Source organism: Microcaecilia unicolor, chromosome 5 (assembly GCF_901765095.1).
Source record: "Microcaecilia unicolor chromosome 5, aMicUni1.1, whole genome shotgun sequence".
NCBI classification, from domain to species: domain Eukaryota; kingdom Metazoa; phylum Chordata; class Amphibia; order Gymnophiona; family Siphonopidae; genus Microcaecilia; species Microcaecilia unicolor.
The window spans coordinates 62,469,118-62,492,324 of NC_044035.1; the positions used below are offsets into that span (position 1 = coordinate 62,469,118).

The 23,207-nt window shown below is 43.5% G+C and overlaps 1 protein-coding gene across 5 annotated transcripts in view; it reads left to right on the forward strand.

The window, feature by feature from the left end:
* PTPRE (protein tyrosine phosphatase receptor type E) overlaps window positions 1-23,207 on the forward strand; it is a 435,598-nt gene that overhangs the window by 279,307 nt on the left and 133,084 nt on the right. For all 5 annotated transcript variants that reach the window (XM_030202956.1, XM_030202958.1, XM_030202957.1 and 2 more), the window contains 3 exons: window positions 9,235-9,319; window positions 21,912-21,988; window positions 22,778-22,814. In XM_030202956.1, coding sequence (XP_030058816.1) covers window positions 9,235-9,319; window positions 21,912-21,988; window positions 22,778-22,814 — 199 coding nt within the window. The remainder of the gene's footprint in view (window positions 1-9,234; window positions 9,320-21,911; window positions 21,989-22,777; window positions 22,815-23,207) is intronic.

The window sequence follows — 23,207 nt, forward strand, 5'->3', positions numbered from 1 at the left end:
CCCTTACCTTGGGTGCTGAGCCCCCCAACCCCCCCCCCCCAAACCCACTCTCCACAACTGTACACCTCTACCATAGCCCTTAGGGATGAAGGGGGCACCTAGATGTGGGTACAGTGGGTTTGTGGTGGGTTTTGGAGGGCTCACATTTACCACCAAAAGTATAACAGGTAGGGCAGGATGGGTCTGGGTCCGCCTGCCTGAAGTGCACTGCAGTACCCACTAAAACTGCTCCATTATCGTCCGAGGACGCCCATGTGTTAAGCACGCCCAGTCACCGCCTTCGCTATAGTTCTGACACAGCCCCCCCCCCCCCCCCCCCCGTGAACTTTGGTTGTCCCGGCGACGGAAAGCAGTTGAGGACGCCCAAAATCGGCTTTACATTATGCCAATTTCTGCGACCCTGGGAGAAGGACGCTCATCTCCCAATTTGTGTCGAAAGATGGGCGCCCTTCTCTTTCGAAAATAAGCTTGATAGTGAAATTAGAAAAGGTACAGAGAAGGACGATGAAAATGATAAAGGAGATGGGATGACTTCCCTATGAGGAAAGGCTAAAATGGCTAGGGCTCTTCAGCTTGGAGAAGAGATAGCTGAGGGGAGATATGATAGAGGTCTGAGTGGAATGGAACAGGTAGAGGTAAATTGCTTGTTTACTCTTTCCAAAAATATTAGCACTAGGAGGCACACAATGAAGCTACTAAGTAGTAAATTTAAAACAAATCAGAGAAAATATTTCTTCACTCAGAGTGTAATCAAACTCTGGAATTTGTTGCCAGAGAATGTGGTAAAAGCAGTTTAGCAGGATTTAAAAAAAGGTTTGGATAATTCCTAAAAGAAAAGTCTATAAGCTATTATTAAGATGAACTTGGGAAAATCCACTGCTTTATTTCTAGGACAAGAATCAAGATCTGTTTTACTCTTTTGGGATCTTGCGAGGTACTTGTGACCTGGATTGGCCACTGTTGGAAACAGGATACTGGGCTTGATGGACCTTCAGTCTGTTCCTGTATGGCAACACTTATGTTCTTATGAGATGAGGCAGCTAATATATTGCATAGCTCAGAGAATGGCAGACACAAAACATCTCATTAAGGGGTCCTTTTACTAAAAGGCTTTAAGCTCCCAGATTTCTATAAATTGCATGCAAATTTACATGCACAAAATTGCCATGTCTTGCTGAGGTTCACTTGCAACTAAATTGGCTAGCGAGTTGATTCTCATGTATTGACCACTATGATTAATATACAAAGAGATTAAGCATTAATAATTAGGGACCAGTGACGATTTTGGGAAGTTTTGAAGTTTATTGACCGCTTGACTTCCATGCTAAGGTCCTTAAAACCTTTAAAAAATATACTTTAAAAGTGTCTATATACAAGCTTGGATTGTTTGTTTTGGGGGATTCACAATATATAGCTTGTGAAATATTGTTTAATTCCGCATCTTGTGGGACTAACAATCAATTACTGGCATTAATTGGCAGCAATTTGGATTTGCACGCGCATCATTCTAAATGCTAGTCTTTAAAAATCCATGTGCAACTCAAAAGTGGATGTGGCAATGGGAGGTGCATGGGCAGTTCTCTAAAGATGCGAGCAGTATTACTGAATACCGGGGATCCATGCCTTACTTATGTGCCAGGATAAATCCTGTGGTGTAAATCCTTGTACCCAGAGTTTTACACGGAAATTGGCTCTAAGCAGTATTCTATAAACAGTGCGCATTTGAAGCACCGTTTATAGGGTACTGCTCTTTACAGGTTTTTTCGGCACCCAAATTTGGGTGCCATTTACTAAATTTAGTCCTTAGTGCGTTAAAACCAAGCTACCACAGAACACGTTAAAGCGTTTAGTAATATTTTGCCTGTTTGCATGCACTAAATGTGCATTAAAGTCACAACTGTCAGGAATGGTGAGCCCTTGGACCAAAGCTGGAGCTTTGGCAGACAAATCACTGGGGTTGGCACAGGCAGGAATCAGAACAGACTGGTCTAGAATAAACTAAAAGACTCAACAAGGCAGGACAGAGGTAACTAAACACAATGGACAACGCAAGAACCGGATCCAGATGAGGCAAGGAAAAGAAGGCAAAGGGCTAGAACTGGAACCCAGACAGTACAAGGCAAGATTCGGAACTGGATTAAAACTGGGACTGGGACCCAAAAATTCAAGACAAGGCAAAACACGGAAGTAGATTAAAACTGGGTCCAGAAAAGGGCAAGGCAAGGACTGGATCTGGACAAGACTAGACTGAAAGAGACAAGACAAGCACAACTAGACAGGCAAGACAGGATAGGAGCTAGGCAACAAGAATAACAGAAGAAAGACAATAAACAAGGCAGGGACAGGATTCAGGATTCTTGAACAGGCTTGGCTGGAACAGGATTCAGGCTTCTCAAACAGGATTCAGGATTCTCAAACAGGCTTGGCTGGAACAAGATTCAGGATTCTCAAACAGGATTGGCTGGAACAGGATTCAGGATTCTCAAGCAGGATTCAGAAGCAGGCTTGGCTGGAACAGGTTTCTGGAACAGGGTTGACTTGGCTGGAACAGGATTCTGGAACAGGCTAGGCTTGGCTGGAACAGGATTTTGGAACGGACTTGGCTTGGCTGGAACAGGATTCTGGAACAGACTTGGCTTGGCTGGAACCGGATACTAGAACAGACTTGGCTTGACTGGAACCAGATTCTGGAATGGGCTTGGCTTGACTGGAACAGGAGTCTGAAAGGGACTTGGCTTGGCTGGAACCGGATTCTGGAATAGACTTGGCTTTGCTTGACTGGAACTGGATTCTGGAACAGGCTAGGCTTGGCTGGAACAGGATTTTGGAACGGACTTGGCTTGGCTTGACTGGAACAGGATTCTGGAACAGACTTGGCTTGGCTGGAACCGGATACTGGAACAGACTTGGCTTGGCTGGAACCGGATACTGGAACAGACTTGGCTTGACTGGAACCAGATTCTGGAATGGGCTTGGCTTGACTGGAACAGGAGTCTGAAAGGGACTTGGCTTGACTGGAACAGGAGTCTGAAAGGGACTTGGCTTGGCTGGAACCGGATTCTGGAATAGACTTGGCTTTGCTTGACTGGAACTGGATTCTGGAACGGGCTTGGTTTGGCTGGAGCAGGATACTGAAAGGGACTTGGCTTGGCTTGGCTGGAGCAGGATACTGAAAGGGACTTGGCTTAGCAGGGAACTGGGACAGAACTAGCTCAAACATAGAGCAGGAGCAGAACCTCGCTCAACCACACACAGGAACAGAACTTGGCAGAAACAGAGCTCAAGAGCCAGAAAGCAAACATGTGAGGCAAAGGATTAAGCAGACTAAGGGAAGACAAACAAACAAACAAAGAAGCAATGTGCTTACCAGCATCCACAGCAGGAAGGGAAAGGCCAGGCAGATTGAGAGGCAGCAGACATACCTGCATAATTAGGGACAATGCTGACTTCTACAGACTTTCAGAATTAACAGACAAGAACCACACACACAGGAAACAGAATAGGGAAAACAGAAAACAGGAACAGAGATTGGCTTAAACACAGAGCTTAACTATAGCAAGAGTCAAAAGCAGGGCTAGACTAAAAGCAGAAGCCAAGGGAAGTCAAACAGATACAGACACCAAGGGCAGGGTGTGGTTCTAGCACCAAGCCTTCAGGATCAAGGTTCAAAAGCAAACTCACAGAAACAGAACAAAGCATTGAAAAACAAGACTCAGGGAAACACAGAACAGACCTTCAGGAACAAAGCCAAGCAGGGATATGACCTATACAGGTAACACAGAGGCAAATTAAGAGACCCCTTGCAAAGGCAATGTAGGAAAGCTTCCTAGGTTCTTATAGGCTGATGATGTCACAAGTGAAATGAAGTAGAAGCAGGGAGACCAAAGCAAGGCTTGGCTTCAGGGACACCAAAGTGAGGCTTGGCTAACAGGATGAACAACAACAGGAAATGAAGCAGAAGCAGGGAGACCAAAGCGAGGCTTGGCTTACAGGAAGAACAACAACAACAGGGGAAAAGGCAGACTTGAGAGGTCACAGAGCTAAATACAGAGAAACAGTAGGTCTGAACATAAGGGCATGGCCACAACCCGTGACAATTAACTATTTTTCAAGCATTAATGTGTTTGGAGGGGCGTGTCATGAGCAGAGAATGAGCTTGGAATCATTAATCAGCTAGCACGTTCACATTAGCACGTGTCAACAAGTTAACTCTGAGTTAATACAGAGCACTTTGCAACTCCTAAATAGAAAGTGGTAATTTTTAGCATTGAACCTGCAAAAAATAAAACTTAAGCCCTAAATACTGCTGTGTTGAATCTGGGTTTAGTGTGCAGGAAAATTCTGCATTTAGACGTGCTAAGTCCAGATTCTAACGTCCTTTTGTAAAAGGATAATTCTGTAACTGAGCGTCTACATTTATGCACTGTATATCTCCCTGATGCTGTAAAGGTCACCAAAAATTGTGTGTGCACATTTAGATGTGTTTCCGATTTGCACATGCAATTTAATAGAATAACGAGCCAATCAGTGCCAATAATTGGCTTTTTAACAAGCAATGATTGGCATTAATTGGGACCAATGCACATAAAGTTAAGTTTGATCCAAAAAAGGGGGCATGGAAATGGGAGGGTCATAGGCGTTTTAGGATGGAATGGGGTGTGATTTCGATTTACGTGCGTAATTATAGAATAATGGTGCTCCACGCATAAATTTAGGAGCGGGTATTTGCACCACGTTTTCATTGGTGCAGATGGCTTTGCCTTAATGTGAATGCGACTCTTTGCTTAAGCATGTAGTCTATAAACCGTGATGAACTTTAGGCGCAGCTTATAGAATACCGCTTAAGCAAGGATTTTTTCGCTCCAATTTTGTAGACATCATTTATAGAATTACCCCTATGTGTATAAATGTGCAGAATGCCAGTGTTTTCACATGTCCCCGCCGCTTTACGTGACTGCAGTTACGCCAGATCTATGGCTGACGTAACTGGACACATGTAAATGTCAGGTGCGCTGATACCGGGTTACGATAGTATTCTATAAAGGAAACTGGGTGTCCAGATGCCAGTATGGAAGAGGCTGTCACCACATGGCATTAGGGCAGCTAAACGAAGGTGCCCCATTAATAGAATTGTCCCCTAAATGCCCCCTTTTTGCTCTATTCACCCCATTTGGCCTTTTGCTTAACCTCTGCTTCAGTTTTGAACCGCACATGTTTGTTTATTTTATTTATTTATTTTGAAAACATATACTCCGCCTAATAAACAAAGCGGCTTAGAATAAAACACACGCAATTTAAAATGACAAGATAGCAATCTCATAACATAATATGTAACAATGCTTAGAAGTCTGTCTAGCATTGTTCTCAGTTCCCCCATGCTGGATTTGGCTAATCTTCTTTTCAGTTTTTTGCCATTTGCAGTTCACAGACCATAGAAGTCTCTTAGGGATCCTTTTACTAAGGTGCACTGAAAAATGGCCTGTGGTAATGTAAGCACGTGTTCTGGCCGCACGTAGAATCATTTTTCAGTGCACCTGTAAAAAATGCTTTTTTTTTTGGCCGAAAATGGACGTGCAGCCAAATGAAATTTGGCGCACGTCCATTTTGGGTCTCGGACCTTACCGCCAGCCATTGACTTAGCGGTATTGTTAACCGGGCGGTAATGGTCAACGCGCGTTCAAATGCCGATTACCGCCCGTGCTCCAGAAAATAAAAATATTTTCCGTCATTCGTGTAGTGGACGCGCATAGAAAATGAATTACTGCCCAGGCCACGCGGTAGCCGGGTGATAACTTGGAATTGACGCACATTGGGCGCACGTAAGTGCTTACGCAGCTTAGTAAAAGAGCCCCTTAATCAGTTCATCACTGTTTAAATTCCCTGATAAGCCTGCAAAAAAAGATGTAAAACTGTAAAATTTCATCCTGTTTCCTGTCTTCAAAAGGATTGAATGATAATTTTAGCAACAAATAAAACATATTTCCAGCTCAAGACAAAAATACATGAAAGAAACATGTAGTTCTAACCAGGTTCTAACTGTTTTATATGCAATTACCCTCCCTAGCAGGGGTAGACTTAAAAAACTTCTTAGCCCCAATAGAAAATTAATTTCACCCCTCACCAGTCTTTATGTAATGGCTTTCAAAAGTCTCTAGAATGAAAAGTGCAGTTTGGCTCCCTGCTCTTCTAAGGTCACTCACAAAAATTTGAAAACACATTATCAGTTTTACATTTTCTGCATCCAGTAGACAACTAGCTTAATTATTAGAGAAGCAAGTTGTGAACAAGGGACGTGAGGGCTCAAATCCTCTTTTTTAAAAAAAAATTATTATTATTTACTGCATTTGATATACCACTGAAGCCTTCACCTAGGCATACAGCAGTTAACAAATACAGGGGGGTCTCTTTTACTAAAGCTTAGTTTAAGTTAACTGCTGCAGGGCCCATAGGAATAAAATGGGCTCTGATGCAGATAACTTGAGCTAAGCTTTAGTAAAAGACCCCCCCATAGTTTTCTATGTGGGTACTAGTACAGTCCCTAATGGGCTCACAATGGAGCTAAGGGGTTCTTTTACTAAGATGCAATAAAAGTGGGCCTGCGTTAGCATCAGCGTTTGTTTTTGACACTCGCTGAGGCCCCCTTTTACTGCAGCGGGCAAAAGGCTGGCCATTTTTAGGGAAAAGAAACGGCTGCGCAGTAAGTGAACCACTTGCTGCAGAGCCATTTTGGAGTGGGGGGTGGGGGGAGCACTTAGCACCACCCATTGAGGTGGTAGTAAGTGCTCCCACGCTAACCCAGTGGTAACCTGCAGCAGGGTTAGCACCGGTGCAACTAAAATAGAAACTATTTTTGTGGTGGCAGTAATGGTGTGCGCTAGGAATGGGAACTTCCGCCAGGCTCCTGTGGTAGCCTAGTGTTGGTTCCAGATTGGCGCATGGCAAGCTTGTTGCCACGCGCCAACCCTTTAGTAAAAGGGCCCCTAAGTGACTTGCTCAGGGTCACAGAGAGCTGCAAAGGGAATTGAACCTGGTTCCGAAAGGTCCGCAACCCACTGCACTAATTATGACGTCGCTGTGTGATCTTGGGCAAGTCACTTTACCCTCCATTGCCTCAGATGCACTTAGATTGTTAGGCCACTTAAGCAAGGATTTAACTGAATGTAACTCGTCGAGCTTCCATCTGAAGGAAGGGGGAAGATAGTAATGGATCTGTAGCGCTTTAGAAATGATAAGTAGTAGTAGTAGGATCTAAAATTCAGATCTAATTCAAGAAATCCTTGCTATCTTTGAGTGCCAGGCTAGGGTTGTTCTTTCTGAGGAGTTCATCCAGACGTCCAAAACTGTCTTCAAGTGCTGGTTTTTCTTTGATTCGGTGGTTTTTGAAACCCTGCAGAAGCTTAAGGATTTTGGCGTATGAGCTGCCTTATAGAGACAGGTGAAATCCAAGCCGTTGTGAAATCATGCAGAAAGGATTGCACATTGGTCACAGCAGGTGCATTAATGGGAAATTTAGTTAATGGTTCTACTTGCCTCCAATGATAACAGCTTTAAAAACAAATTAGAGGACTCCAGTTTTTCTCTACATTCCTTTGTCACCTCTCAGGCTCCGGGTCCACTTTATTATGCTCACGTTTTGGCATCACACAATTTCTCTTCTGTACCAAACCTATACCCCTGTTGTCCTTTAGGACAGTGCTTCTCAACCTAGCCAGTCATGTTTTCAGGATATCCACAGTGAATATACATGAGCTAGATTTGCATGCACAGCCTCCTTGTTGTGAAAATCTATCTCATGCATATTCAGTGTGGATATCCTGAAAACCCGATGGGACTAAGTGTGTTCTTAGGACTGGGTTGGGAATGGCTGCTCCAACATAACATGAACAAGACATATCACTCAGCAGAAACTGCCTGTTCCTGGCCAGAGGGCATTTTCCAAAACAATTTAGGGTTACCATATGGCTCTAGAAAAATGAGGACAGATTGAGCCAGTCCAGATTTTACTTCCATTGAAAGCAATGGAATTAAAACCCTAACTGGCTCAATCAGTCCTTCTTTTTCTGGAGCCATATGGTAACCTCCCTCATCAGGGATGTTTGTTCTTCTATAAGCAGTCTTACAGATAAAAAGAAAAATTCCAAAACAGGACTTATTCAGCTAAAGTGTGTTAACTTAGTAGCATAAATTAATTCAATTTATGCACTTAGAGCAAGTGCCGCCAAGAGGGGAGGCGGGGGGGGGGGGAAATTCCCCAGGCTCAGCCTCCAAGGGGGGCCTGGCGCCAGGGTCTCTCTCTCTCTGTCTCTCTTCTGCTCCCGACGGGCCCCGAGTGATTGGGTCCTGATAGGAGTAGGAGAGAGAAACTCCGGCGCCGGGCCCCCTCCAGCGCTGCTCTTCACTCGCTTCTACTGCCGTGCCAAGCGGCTGCTTTTCCCCCTCAGGCGCATGCTTGGTTTTCAAACCGAGCATGCGCGATGAGAGAAAAAAGCAGCCGCAGGGGCAGGGCAGGAGTGAAGAGCAGCGCTGGATTCTTCTGCTGGGGGGGCCTCAGGATACCCGCCAGCCCCAAGGTACCTCAGTTGCGGCAGCGGCGATCCTGGGGGGAGGGGGGCAGGAGCGGTGGCGATCCGGGGGGGGGGGTGGCGATCAGGGGGATGACAACGGCAGTAACCTCTGCCCTGGGCCCGGCTTAGTCTCTCGGCGGCCCTGCTTAGGGGCCCTTGTACCAAAGCTTAGCAGAAGTGGAGTGCAGTGGACTTTGATCCTGGGAAGCTGGGTTCGATTAACTCTCCATTGCCCCTGGTACAAATAAGTACATGTATATACTATGTAAACTGCTTTGAATGTAGTTGTAAAAAACACAGAAAGGCCCATTCCCTTTCTAACTGCCAGTACTAATTCCATTAGCATGCACTAAGCTTTTAGTAAAGGGCACATTAGTAAATAGGCCCCATTGACAATATTAGGGTTTGCATTAAATAAACGTTCAGTAAATGGCATTAACAGGTTAACTCACATTGAATAAATATAGTCCATAATTTGTTGCTGTTCTTGAACTCGGCATTTCACATTGTACTATGATGAAAGCTGCAGACCTGGTCCTGTCTAATGATTTGAAGTCACTTTGCATAAAATCAAAGATGTACAAAATGTACCTTGTGGGTTGAGGAATGGGATTTGGTTATCTTGGCCTCTGCTTATTGTCTTCACTGACCTGCGATTGCATTTTTGTAGTCATTGCCGCCTGGGCAAGGATCATTCGAAGCAGCAAATAAAGAAGAAAACAGAGAAAAGAATCGATACCCCAACATTCTTCCTAGTAAGATTTTCATCTTTCTATTACCGAGTGAGGATAATTTTATAAAACATTTTCATGCTTAAGTGGGCTGTTATAGAATTAGGTCATGCCTAAGAGTACATACGATGCAAGCTGGCATGTGCAGTATCCCCCTCATTCCATAGCGTGGGTGTCCAAATGGAAGCTCCATTTGCGTGCTCAGATTATAGAATACCAGCGCTTTCCCCCAAGAATGTTAGAGATTCACATGGAACTGCTAGTTGGGCACTAAAGGCCGAATTCAGTACATGACTGAAACCAAGTGTAAATCCTGGCACGCATCCGTGGTTTTCTACAATACTGCATGCATGTCCCTCCCACGGATACACTTAGGTGCTATCCTATGACTAGGTACATAAGTGTGCTTTCGTGCCAGTGAAAGTTGGGTATGGCACCTAATTTTAGCGCTATTTATAGAATACCCTAATAAGTGATTATCTATTATCTTAGTGTGCAACTTGCTTAGGGGGTCTTTTACAAAGGCACACTAGCATTTGTAGCATTTTCTAAATGCTAGAGACGCCCATAGGAATATATGGGTGTCTCTAGTATTTAGCGGATGCTTATTTTTAGCGTGTGCTAAAAACGCTAGCACGCCTTTGTAAAAGAGGCCCTTTAGTGTGCAGTGCAAGGGGTGTTTTCACATGGTGGGGGATGGATGGGTCATTAGCGTCTCCCACAATTACACACGCATGTTATAGAATAGTGTCATTTATGCACAACTGCTAGATTATATATATTGTGCCTTAATTTCTGTGCGGAAATATTAAGCGTGTTTCTATAACAATGTGTGTAGCTAAATTTGTTAACTAGCTAATCAGCGCTGTCAGTTGGATATTAACAAGCAATTATCAACACTAATTGGCATTAATTAAGATTATGCACAGAACTCACTAAGAGGGGCATAATCGAACGCAAACGCCCATCTCCATGGGCGACTATGTCCGAGGACGGGGTCCGCGAAGGGGCGGGACAGACCATATTTTCGAAAAAGATGGGCGTCTATCTTTTGTTTCAATAATACGGTTGGTGCCGGGCAAATGCATCGGATTTGGGCGGATTTGAGCTGGACGGTATCGGTTTTCAGCGATAATGGAAACCGAAGGTGCCCAGCTCAAAAACGAACAACTCCAAGGCATTTGGTCGTGGGAGGGGCCAGGATTTGTAGTGCACTGGTCCCCCTCACATGCCAGAACACCAACCGGGCACCCTAGGGGGCACTTGTAAAAATTAAAAAACCTCCCAAGTCCATAGCTCCCTTACCTTGGGTGCTGAGCCCCCCCAAACCCACTCCCCACAACTCTACACCATTACCATAGCACTTATGGGTGAAGGGGGGCACCTACATGTGGGTACAGTGGGTTTTGGGGGCGGTTTGGAGGGCTCCCATTTACCAGCACAAATGTAACAGGTGGGGGGGATGGGCCTCGGTCCACCTGCCTGAACTCCACTGTACCCTCTAACAACTGCTCCAGGGACCTGCATACTGCTGTGATGGGTATGACATTTGAGGCTGGCATACAGGCTGGCAAAAAAAAGTTTTTAAAGTTCTTTTTTTTTGGTGGGAGGGGGTTAGTGACCACTGGGGGAGTCAGGGGAGGTCATCCCCGATTCCCTCCGGTGGTCATCTGGGCAGTTGGGGCACTTTTTGGGGACTTGTTCGTGAAAAAAAAGGGTCTAAAAAAAGCGGCCCAAATTCTCGCGTCTGCCGCCCTTCCTTTTTCCATTATCGGCCGAGCGCGCCCATCTCTCCTCGGCCGATAAACACGCCCCAGTCCCGCCTTCACCACGCCTCTGACACCCCCCCCATTAGCTTTGTTCATTCCCGCGACAGACTGCAGTTGGAGGCGCCCAAAATCGGATTTCGATTATACCAATTTGGGCGCCCATGAGAGAAAGGCGCCCATCTCCCGATTTGGGTCGAAATATGGGCGTCTTTCTCTTTTGAAAATAAGCTGGTAAGTGTATTCTGTAACGTGGTAGCGTAAATTCTAAGTCACATAGTTGAAAAGAGGGTATGGCCATGGGCGGGGTATAGGCATTTCTAAAATCTGTGCCCTTTGTTATAGAATACACCTGCTGTGCTCCTAATTTAGGCATTGGGATTTACACCAAGTAAAACGTGGTGTAAATGGTTGCGACTAAATGTGGTCACTTGGAGAGGCGCTCGATGTAATTCTGTATATACCATGTGGAAATTTAAGCCTATTCTATAAAATGTAGGCATACTTTTTTCAGGCATCATATATAGAATCTAGCCCTAAGTGCTGCATTTAGACTTGTGGCATAAGTGAGTGTGGCTAAATGTTGGCATGTATCTGCTGACTTCCACTAGTATTCTATAATGGAATTTCGGCACCCAGCATTTTAGCACCTAACTTTATAGAATTACCCATTGAGTGTGCTCAGGGACTCAGATTATGTGAAGCACAGTAACACAGTAAATGATGGCAGCCTGCCCAACAAGGTGGCCAGAGCCGCGCCCACCACTCTGTGTGGGCCCCAGTCACCCATGCTCAAATGCTGTTTGTCAAGTCTTCACCATGCCAACTATATAGGCAGCCATGCATGATAGGGATGATATATGGTTATAATCAAGACTAAGTATTGCTGACAGACCATAGAAGTCTGTCCAGTATCAGCCTCAGTTCCCACTACTCTTGCCCAAGATAACACCTCAACAGCCATGTTGTGTTTCCATCCTCTTTCTATTTAGGTATCACCTGTGTCTATCCCATGCATTTTTGAATTCACTCACCATTTTTGACTCTACCACCTCCTCTGGAAGGGCATTCCAGGCATATACTACCCTCTCTGTTAAAGAGTATTTCCTGATGTTACTTCTGTCTACCTCCTTGCACCTCCTTTCATGTCCTCTAGTTCTACCACCCCTATGTCTCTGGAACAGGTTTGTTTGAATATTAATACCTTTCAAGTACTTAAATATCTGTATCATATCACCTCTCTCTCTTTTTCTCTAGCATATACATATTTCAAGTCCTCCAGTCTCTTCTCTTATTTTTGTCGCCTTCCTCTGAACCCCCCTTAAGTATTTTATGTGCTTGAAGAGATATGGCCTCCAAAACTGGACACAGTATTCTAAGTAGGGCTCAACAATGACTTGTACAGGGACATCAATCCCTCCTTTCGTCTGCTGGTTATCCCTCTCTCTTTGCAGCTAACATTCTTTCGGGCAAAGCCACCGCCTTGTCACATATTTCGCTGCCTTGAAATCCCAGAGACTATTACCCCCAAGGTGTCTTTCCTGATCCATGCATATCAGTCTTTCACCCTGTAGAAACATACTGTCTTTTGGATTTCTACACCCCCAAGTGCATCATTTTTCACGTCTTTGCATTAAATTTTAAACAAACATTCGACCATTCTTCTGATTTTTGTAAATCTCTTCTCATGTGTCCACTCCCTCTGGGGAGTCCACTCTGTTGCAAATCTTAGTGTCATCCACAAAAAGGCAACCTTTTCTTTTTAACCCTTCAGCAATGTTGGCTCACATATGTTGAATAGAATCGGCCCCAGTACCAATCCCTGAGATTTTTCAACTACTTACATTTCTCTATGAGTAGACTCCATTTATCATCACCCTCTGCCATCTGTCAGTCAACCAGTTCCCAATCAGGTCACCACCTTTATGTCCTGTCCTTTAGCTCGCTGAGTTTATTAATGAGCCTCCTATGAAGGACTATATCAAAGACCTTATTGAATCCAAGTAGACTACATCCAGTGCATTCCACTATCCAATTCGCTGGTCACACAGTCAAAGAAATCAATCATATTCGTTTGGCATGATTTTCCTTTGGTGAAATCATGTTGCCTCAGATCTTGTAACCTATTGAATTCCAGGAACACCACTATCCTTTCCTGAGCAGCATTTCGGTTACCTTTTCAACCACTGAAGTAAGTCTTACCGGTCTATAGTTTTCCACTTCTCTGTCGCCACTTTTGTGAAGAGGGACCACATCCACTCATCTCCAGTTCCTTGGAACTTCCTCCATCTCCAAGGATTTATTAAACAAATCTTTAAGAGGACCCTCCAGAAGCTGTCTGAGCTCCCTCAAGATTCTATGGATCCCATCTGGCCTCAAGGCTTTGTCCACTTTCAGTTTTTCAAGTTCTTCATAAACTCTTTTTCCGTAAACAGTGTAATATCAACTTCATTTTCACATATACCTTTATCAGCCTACTGAGGTCCTACTCTAGGATTTTTTTTTAGTGAAGGCAGAACACATCTGCTTTTCCCTCATCATTCTCCACATAGCGGCTCACAGCATCTTTCAGTCTCACAATTCCATTTCTAGCCTTCTTCTGTTCCCTGATATACTTGAAAAAATCATGTCATCCTTCTTTGTTTTTAGCCATTTGTTCTTCCACCATAGCCTTTGCCAGTCATATTTCTTTCTTCATTTTTTTCAGTTTTATCTGGTAATCTCTTCTGTGTTCCTCTTCTTGCATTTTTTTGTATTTCATGAATGCCACCTCATTTGCCTTTATTTTGTCAGCGGCTTGTTTGGTGAACCATATCAGTTTCCTTTTTCTCATGTTCTTGTTTACCTTCCTTATATAAAGATCTGTTGCTGATTTTATATCTCTTTTCAGTTTGAACCACAGATCCTCCGCTGCTTCCTGTATCCTTCCATCCCGTCAGCTCTTTCTTCAGGTACTCCCCCAATTTTAAACTTTTGTATCTATATTCCACTTTAGCTCTTACATCAAACCATAGTGTGATGATCACTATTGGCAAGGTGGGCACCCACCATGACGTTGGACGCACTATTTTCATTTCTGAGCACAAGATCTAGTGTCACCCCTCCTCTCGTGGGTTCCGTCACCATTTTTCTCAGTAGTGCACTTTGAAAAGCATCCACAGTCTTTCTTTCCAAATCTGCAGATGGGATGTTCCAATCCGCAACCAGAAGGTTGAAATCCTCCAGCAACAGCACCTCCCCCTTCATTCCCAACTTTTATATATCTGTAACCAAATCTTTGTTCAACTTCTCTGTGTTGGAGGTCTGTAGACATTACTCATGTGGATGGAAGTTCCATCTTTTCTTTCTAAGACAATCCAAATTGCTTGTTCCTCTCCCCAGGACTCCTGCAGCTCAGCCACTTTAATATTGATTTTCACATATAAATCTACCCCTTCATCTTTCCGACCATCTCTATCTTTCCTAAGTAGGGTATAGCCCAGTAGGTTTGCATCCCATTCATGGGAGTCATTGAACCATGTCTCTGTGATAGAAACAATATCTAAGTCTGCCTGTAACATCAGGGCTTGCAGATCATGAGGTTTTTGCATAGAATGCAAGCTTTTGTGCACATATCTTTCCAGTTATGTATTGTCTCTCTCACCCTCTGTTTATTCTTCTGCCTAGTCTCCCCATCTACCTTCTAAATTATACATGCATTTTATAAACTATGCATGTAAGTACATATTGTATGCATGGACTTTTCTCCTTCTCTCAAGCAGGTATAATATCTGTGCCTGTAATCTAGGCAATTACTGCAGGATTTGTTCTGCTAGTATTAACCTACGCACCCTGTTAGAAAAGGTAGTAGAATGAGGGTAATTTTATAACAAGGTGACTTGGATAAAAAAAAAATATCTGCATAACACTATTATATACAGAAAAATAGACACCTACTTCTCTTTATAAAATACTAGCATTAATTGGCAAGTGTGGAAGTTTATACCAATCCTAGGACAATTGTAAATTTCTGCGCCAATATTTGTTACATACGCCTATAAATTATAACATTTTGTATTCTATTCATGAACTTGTGTTCTTCGCCCAAATTCCACCCCTGTGCATCCCACTGAAAAAGTACGTGCCATCGTGTTATGGTGGGAACTTTTTAAATAGTCGGTATTTTTTAAAGGGCCATTTACACTCACATATGTTGCCACATCCTTGTGCAAATGATTAAAATAGCCCAAAGTTGTTGTGTACTTTACTACACACACTTCCTTATAGAATTTCCTCCAATATGTCTAGAAAGGTGGCCACCTAACTCCACTTTAATTCATAGGAGCCAACTTTTCAGAATTATTGGGGGTGCCAAGCCCAATGGAAATAACCCCTCCTGGGATATATACAAGGAATTCTTTCAATATTGGGGGTGCTCAAGCACCCACAGCACCTACAGAGTTGGCTCCTATGGTTCAGTTGAACAGGCTGCTTCAGTCCTAATTTTATTAGGCAAAACAATGGGAAAACTAGAAAAACAAATTCATGCAAGCAAGGTGACAAAACCAGGACTGGATCAGCAGGTTCAAGTTGACCTGGCAAATAGTGGCAGCCCTCATGCTTGAATCTGTAAGCAGTGTTTAAGAATTGCTCTGAAAAATGTTTTAATGAAATATATACTGTATGTATTATTCATATTAAAATCAAGACTGAGTGAGCTTTTGCCTTTCTGCTCCCTGGGAGGTTCTGTCTTTCTGAGAGACAGGAACCTCCTGTAGAGCAGAAGGGATCTTATTATTACCATGTGCAGGAATGAAGAATAGATTTTTGATGTTCTTTTTTCCTTCCAGGGGCACTTAATAAAAATTGAATTAAAGAATAAATTGCTAGAGTTATTTGAAAATTCCCTGAATGTTTTGTCAGGGATCCATTTGCAACGCCTGTTTTTTATTCAGTGAGTAGGAAAACTAGTTACAGGATATAAAAATGAAAGAGTTCTTTTCTTAATGTTGTCACACAGCAGAGCTGCCAAGTTACTCAGTTCCAGAAGGGAGACTTTTTAGCCAGTCCTGATCTTGAAATTATATCCAAAAACAGTGTGGTAGCTGTTGTCCCTAATTCTACCCATTGAAATTGGTGCTTCAGGTCCCACAAAGCATCAAGGCCAGGGCTGATCTACTACTACTACTAGTAATCATTTCTACAGCACTACTAGATGTACGTAGCGCTGTAAACATTATATACAGGTACTTTCTCTGTCACTAGAGGGCAAACAATCTGAGTTTTTGTACCTGGGGCAATGGAGGGTTAAGTGACTTGCCCAATGTCACAAGGAACTGCAGTGTGAATCGAACTCAGGTTACCAGGATCAAAGCCCACTGCATTAACCATTAGGCTATGATTTAAAATCTCCCTCCTGAAGCTGGGCATTTTAGTAACTCTATGACAGTTAAAAATGTTTTTGAGTATAGCATGATTGTAACCGGCGGTCTTATTATTTTTGTATTTATATACTTGGTTAAATGCCATAAATTTATTTAGGGGTCCTTTTACCAAGCTGTGGAAAAAAGGGCCCTGCGGTAATGGCAGGGCAGTTTTTGCTGCACACCGGTGCCCTTTTTACCGCAGCAGGTAAAAGGCCCCTAAAAAAGACATGGCCATACAGTAAGATTATTCTTATGGCATGGCCTTGCATGGGGAGCACTTACTGCCACCAGCTGAAGTGGCGGTAAGGGCTCCCGTGGTAACCGGGCAGCATGCGGTGCTGCCTAATTACCGCCAGGTTAATGCCACGCCAGAAATTGCGGAATTATTTTCTGTAGCAATGCAAATCGTGCGCTCTTCGAGGTGGAACTTCTGCCAGCGGCCGCGTTGGGCCAGCTGTAGTTCTGGGTTGCCGTTCGGCAGCCCTTTAGTAAAAGGGCCCCTTACTTTTAAAATAAAATATAAACATAGCTATTATGGTAAATCAGACAGCAAACATAAAATACAGGGCCCGATATTCGAAGGGTTTAACCAAGCAGGAGAGGTTCCTGCCCGGTTAAACTTTTGGAGCCGGATGGCCACAGATATTGAGCAGCACTTAAACGAGCAGTACTTCAAGTTTAAGTTTCAAGTTTAGTTTAATCTTGGTATACCGTGTCATAAGTATTTACTGTCTGAGCAGTTTATAATCATTAAAATTTTAAAATGTTAAAGAGCTACAATAATTAATTGGAAAGTATAGTAGAGGTGAAAGGAACAAGACAAGAAGACATTGTATTGCAGCATCAATGAGCCGTCACATCCACACAGACTACGGTACCACAGGATAGGGCTTGGGATCAAGAAAGCTCAGACCCAAAGGGAAAGAGGATGGAATTTGATTTACCGCTTTCTGTGGTTATAATCAAAGGAGTTTACATGTTACAATCAGGTAGTTAGTTTGTACCTAGCACAATGGAGGGTTAAGTGACTTGCTCAGAGTCACAAGGAACTGCAGTGGGAATGGAACCCAGTTCCCCTGGTTCTCAGGCCGCTGCACTAACCATGAAGCTACTCCTCCTTAAAACAGGAACATGCCGCTGAATACTTCCACTAACTGGCCATTCTCTAACCATCTAGGTTAGGGGTGGTCTGAGAACAGATTGGACAGAGCCAAGCATATTGGTCCCCCAACCAGCTGAGTAAGCACATAAAGTTAGGACAGCAAAAAGGCTGTGCACCAAGTTAGCCAGACACTGGTCTGAATATAGGCCAGTGCCTGATTAACTTCCAGGTCAGTGCACATATTCAGATATTCAGTGCAGAGAGCTGTGCATGCCTCAGTATTTAATATGCGGGCTTAGGTCAGCCCATGGCTGTGAGCAGCTTGTAAGCCGCTTACCACTGCAGGCTGAATATTACCCCCATAATTTTTATGATTTTACTGAACTATAGTAGGACACTGATTATCCGGACTAACCTCGGCAGGGGGGGTGGTGTCCAGATAATCATACATCCAGATGATTGGACAAACTTTCCCCTACTTGTCCCTTTCAAATTTCCCTCCTTTTGATCAGGGTGTGCGCCTCGCCACTGCCTGGGAGTTTATTCAGGGCGTGCTCGTTCACACTGCACTCCAGGAGCGCAGCAAACACCAGCAGTAGCAACAAAGGAAGTGAACACTAGAATGTTGCAGGAGGATCAATCCAGCTCTCTCCTCACCTCTGGCCACTGGGCTTTCTGCGATGGCGGCTTGTCATGTATGCCGTGGTGCACTGGTTACCGGACCTGGAGTTGGGGAAGAGGATAGGGGAGGAAAAGATTTAAAGGACTAAGAAACCTGAGAAATAAACTACACGTTACCTGGGCCTGGATCATTTCCTTTGAAAAAAAATTAATTTATGACACCCAGAGGGCCACCAGTAGGGGAGGGGAGATGGTGGTGATGTGCTGTTGCTGGGTGGGCCACTGTACAGCAGTCCGGATAATTGGACATCCGTATAATCAGCATTCCAGTGTAGTAAGATCAACCATTTCTGATGCCTTCATTTTCAAACACTCAAGTTTTCTGGTATTTTGTGGTTCTGTGAAGGGGGACAGGATGTTTGCTTTAAGACTTATGTTCTTCGACTAGTTTATAACAGTACTTCTGTAAATACAGGATTTCTAGCTACTCTTTTATGACAGACTTTAACAGAATACAAACTGTGGCACATCTAGATTTGGAAGGGAAGGGGGATCAGGATTAGGACCAGAGAAAGAGGTCTTCCTTCCCTGACTCCAGTCAGTGGTATTTTTCTGCAGAACCAGGTTGGGGTGAGTAGTGGCCTCCATTTTCCACTCCCAACTGCAATGGGGAAATAGAAGCAAATTCAAGAAAATGCTGGCTCTTGCTCTTTCTCCTCATTTCCACTGTGTCCTCAGCCCTCACTCTCTCCCTTCCAGTTCCCATTTCTCGTGTTTTCTCAAATACACTCCCCCCCCCCCCCCCCATGGCAATTCCTTCACATGCATGCAGTCCCTGTCACCTTTCCCAGTTGAGTCACTCTAACTCTTCCTGTATCACCTCCTAGCTATTCCCTCTCTTGCAGTGTATCACAACCACTAATCCCTTGTCTCACTCATTCTGATGCCGCCGCCTCCTGCTGTGTGTTATCCAGAGCAGTGCTGCTCCTAGGGTGTCTGCTACCATTTCAATAGCACACCAGTCATGGTCACACACTAATTTTGAAGCACAATGCCATGGACCCCATAATCACCTCCACTGAAACCCCCACTGCCCTTCAGTACCAAGTCTCTCGCCACCACTATCCAATGCCAGCACACCAAATGCAGCCTACTTCTATTGATGTTGACACTGCTGCAGTGAGGCTTGCCTGTTCTGCAACATAACACATTTTGGCATTACACAATTTCCCTTCTGTACCTAACCTACATCCATGTGGTCCTTTAAGGTGCCACAGTCTACTATGACCCAGTACTCAGCCTCACTCTTTGTTAGGGCTGCACATTTAACATGTTAAATATTTAACTTGCATTAAAACTTTTAGCGCAGTTAACGCATTGCTCTGTCGCCGCTCCCTCATATCCAGCGTTGCCTCATCTGTCGCTCCCTGTCTTCTCTCCGTCCTGCTGTCTCACTCTTTAGGTGCTCTGAAGCTCCTGCACCAGTCCACTGCTTGCCTTCACTGTGGCTGTGGCAGGCAGCTATAAGCAAAACTCTGGCACAAGGATGTTCCCTTCTGCGTGCTGCTGCTGGTGCTGCCGGATCCAGGGGAAGGGGACAGAGAGACAAGACGGAGTAATGCAGAATTCAGAGGAGGCAGGAAGAGATGGGGCAATGGTGGATGGGGACAGACTGAGCAGTGCAGACTATGGGGAGGGGAAAAGATGGGGCAATGCAGGATATGGAGGGTACGGAGAGATGGAGCAGTGTAGACCATTATGGGGGGAGAAAGAGATGGGGCAGTGTAGGACAAGGATGTGGAGAAATACAGAGCAATGCATAATATGATGGGGAAGAGATGTGGCAATCTAGAATATGGGGGTGGGAACAGATGGAGCAATGCAGAATGAGGGGGGAGAGATAGGGCAATGCAGGTTATAGAGGGAGACAAGGCAATACTAGATGGTTGGAGCAAGGAGGGATGGTGGTTTTGTTTTTGTGGTGGTGGTGGTGGGGGGAGGAGGAGAGACAGTGATACTAGATGGTTGGGGGGGCAGGTCTGAGAGACGGGCAGTACTGAATGGTGATGGTGTGTGAGGGAAAAGGTGGATGGTACTGGATGGTGGGGAGACAGACAGACAGAGGGGTGATGCTGGATGGTGAGGGGGAAGAGAGAGAGATGGGTCAATGGTGGATGATGGAGAGAGGAGCAATGCTGAATGGTTGGGGAAGCGAGAGAAAGAAAGGGGTGATGCTGGATGGCAGAGGAAGAGAGGGACAGATGTTGGAAACGGGGGATGGAAGAAAGAAAAAAAAAAGAAAGAAGGGAAATGGTGGACAATAACAGAGGGTAGGAGATGGGAATAGAGGGGGGAAATGCACATAGATGGCAGGGAACGGAAGAGAGAAGGAAGGAGATGCTGCCCATGGATGGAGGGAAAGAGAAGAGCTGGGAACTTGATACATTTGAGAAGAAGGCAGAAAAATGGAAGAAAGTTGGACATGAAAGATGGATATAGGGCAGAGAGTGAAGAAGAAAGGAAGAGAGAAAAGAAACAGTGAATGGATAGGAGGCCCTGGAAATACAGTTCAGAGCACAAAGAGGGGGAAGCAGAACCAGAAACAGGGAACAAGATGATTAGAAAAATATAAATCACCAGACAACAAAGGTAAGAAAAATGATTTTATTTTCACTTTCATAATTGAAACATGTCAGTTTTGAGAATTTACTTCTGTTGTCTATATTTTGCACTTTATAGGAGGAAGTGTGAGGGGGATGCTTTATGCAATTAAAAATTTTTAGCAGTCTGCAGCCCTGCTCTTTGTATACCCCATACTCTAACATAACATGTACAAGACAGACAAAAAGTATCTGTATTAGGTTAATCTGAGAAAAGAGAGAGGCTACTGTATCCACAACGTATCAATACTTTCTAAGTACATAAGTATTGCCACACTGGGACAGACCAAAGGTCCATCAAGCCCAGCATCCTGTTTCCAACAGTGGCCAATCCAGGTCACAAATACCTGGCAAGATCCCAAGAAAGTTCAATATATTCTATTACAAATAGGGCTGTACTGAGTATTCGATTTGAATACGAATAATCTGAGTCTCTATTGTGCTAAATCCTACTGAAATAAACACTTGATCTCTGATTTCACATTGCTTCTTTTATTATTTGTTATGTTAAATTTCAATGCCCATTATTCGTTTTCGGCAGTATCAGTTGTGACCACAAGGTGCCAAATTCTCCAAAGCAGACAGAACTGGGTATGATCAAAATAGATTTTGGAAACGTTTTCATGCGCTTATAACATCTGTAACATCTATGTGAAAATTTATAAATTAACTTTTAACTGTTGTGAAAGTGATTGTGACTGAAAACCTGTTATGGAAAAGTAAACTTTATAATGATTACTTTTAAATTGTCAGTCGATGATAAGTGTATGCTATATCTGTGTTAAAGGTATACTCATTCTGACCTATTTCATTTTGATCCCCAAATGTTCTGTTGTTATATATATATAGTCATGCAGACCCATTCATTACTTGTTTCTTTTTTATGCCATTAATACTGTATACTTCCATAAAATTATCTTTTTCATCTCGAAGGCACGTTTTGCCCAACACAGAATTTTCTCATCTTCAAAGGTGTTGTTCCTTAGCTATAGTACAATACATCTTACACCTGTAACATTCTCCAGGAAAGAGATTCTGCTCACATATGCCTTCTCTTCACAGATGATCATTCCAGAGTGATTTTGATTCCCATAGAGGGTGTTCCATGCTCAGACTACATTAATGCCTCATACATAGATGTAAGTTTCTTCTTTTTCAGATATATCAAGTAATTCAAAGAAATATATTTCAAAAAGTAAACATTGTCTCTACATCAGTGGTTCTCAAACCTGATCCTAGAGGCACCCAAGTCAGTCAGTCAGCCAGGTTTTCAGGATATCCACAATAAATATATGTTTTGCGTTGAATTTGGTAAAGAAACATTGTATTAGCCAAGTGATGTTGGAATTTTGATGTATTATGGCTAATTATTGAGGATTTAACCCTGAGTTTGGTATTAACAATAAATATTCATGAGATATTTTTGCATACAGTGGAGGCAGTGCATGCACGTCTCTCTCATGAATAGATATCCTGAAAACCTGACTGGCTGGGATGCCTCCAGAATCAGGTTTGGGAACCACTGCCCTACATCTTAGAATTAGTATATAAGAAAGGGGATGAGTGAAACGTTTCCATCACTTCTATGGTGATGAGAAAGACAGCGAGGGAGGGGGGACAGTTTGTATGTTGTATAGAGCTGTGGAAAATAATATTGGTTTTGTATATGACAAAAATGCAATATATAATAATAACAACAATGATAATAATAATGACAAAAAGAATAGTACTTAAGAATGTAAGAAAATAAGATGTGCTAGTTCCATTCCTTGTTGCTCATTCCAAGGGATATATATATGATTTGTGGGCTATTTGTCCAGAAACTTGCCTAACCCTTTTTAAACCCAGCTGTGCTTTCTGCATTGATAACATCCTCTGGCAACAAATTCCACCGTGACACACCATAATTGTGAATTTCCATCTTCTAGGGTTACAAGGAAAAGAATAAATTTATAGCCGCTCAAGGTAATTAATGTTTTAATCTAAGAGTGCGTTTATAAGCTTCTTCTCTTAAATGTCTGTTCTTTGATATTGTTGCTTGTTAGTATAATAGATCATTTCACGGTAATTCTGTAATGAGCTGCCTAGTTTTATGCACCCAGAACACGCAAGTATGCCAGCATTGTAGGCATTTACATAGATATGTGAACGCATACGCACATAAGTGAGCAGTTTCTGACTCACTGGTATTCTGTAAGTTCTGTCCTAGATGCAATGGTGCTTACTTTGCGGGTGAGCATTCACATGGGCAGTGTTTGGGCAGAGCATGGTTAGAATGCATGCATATGTCTGTCAATTATAAAATCATATAACCTATACCAGTGGTTCCGAAACAGTGCACTGCGGCACCCTGGTGTG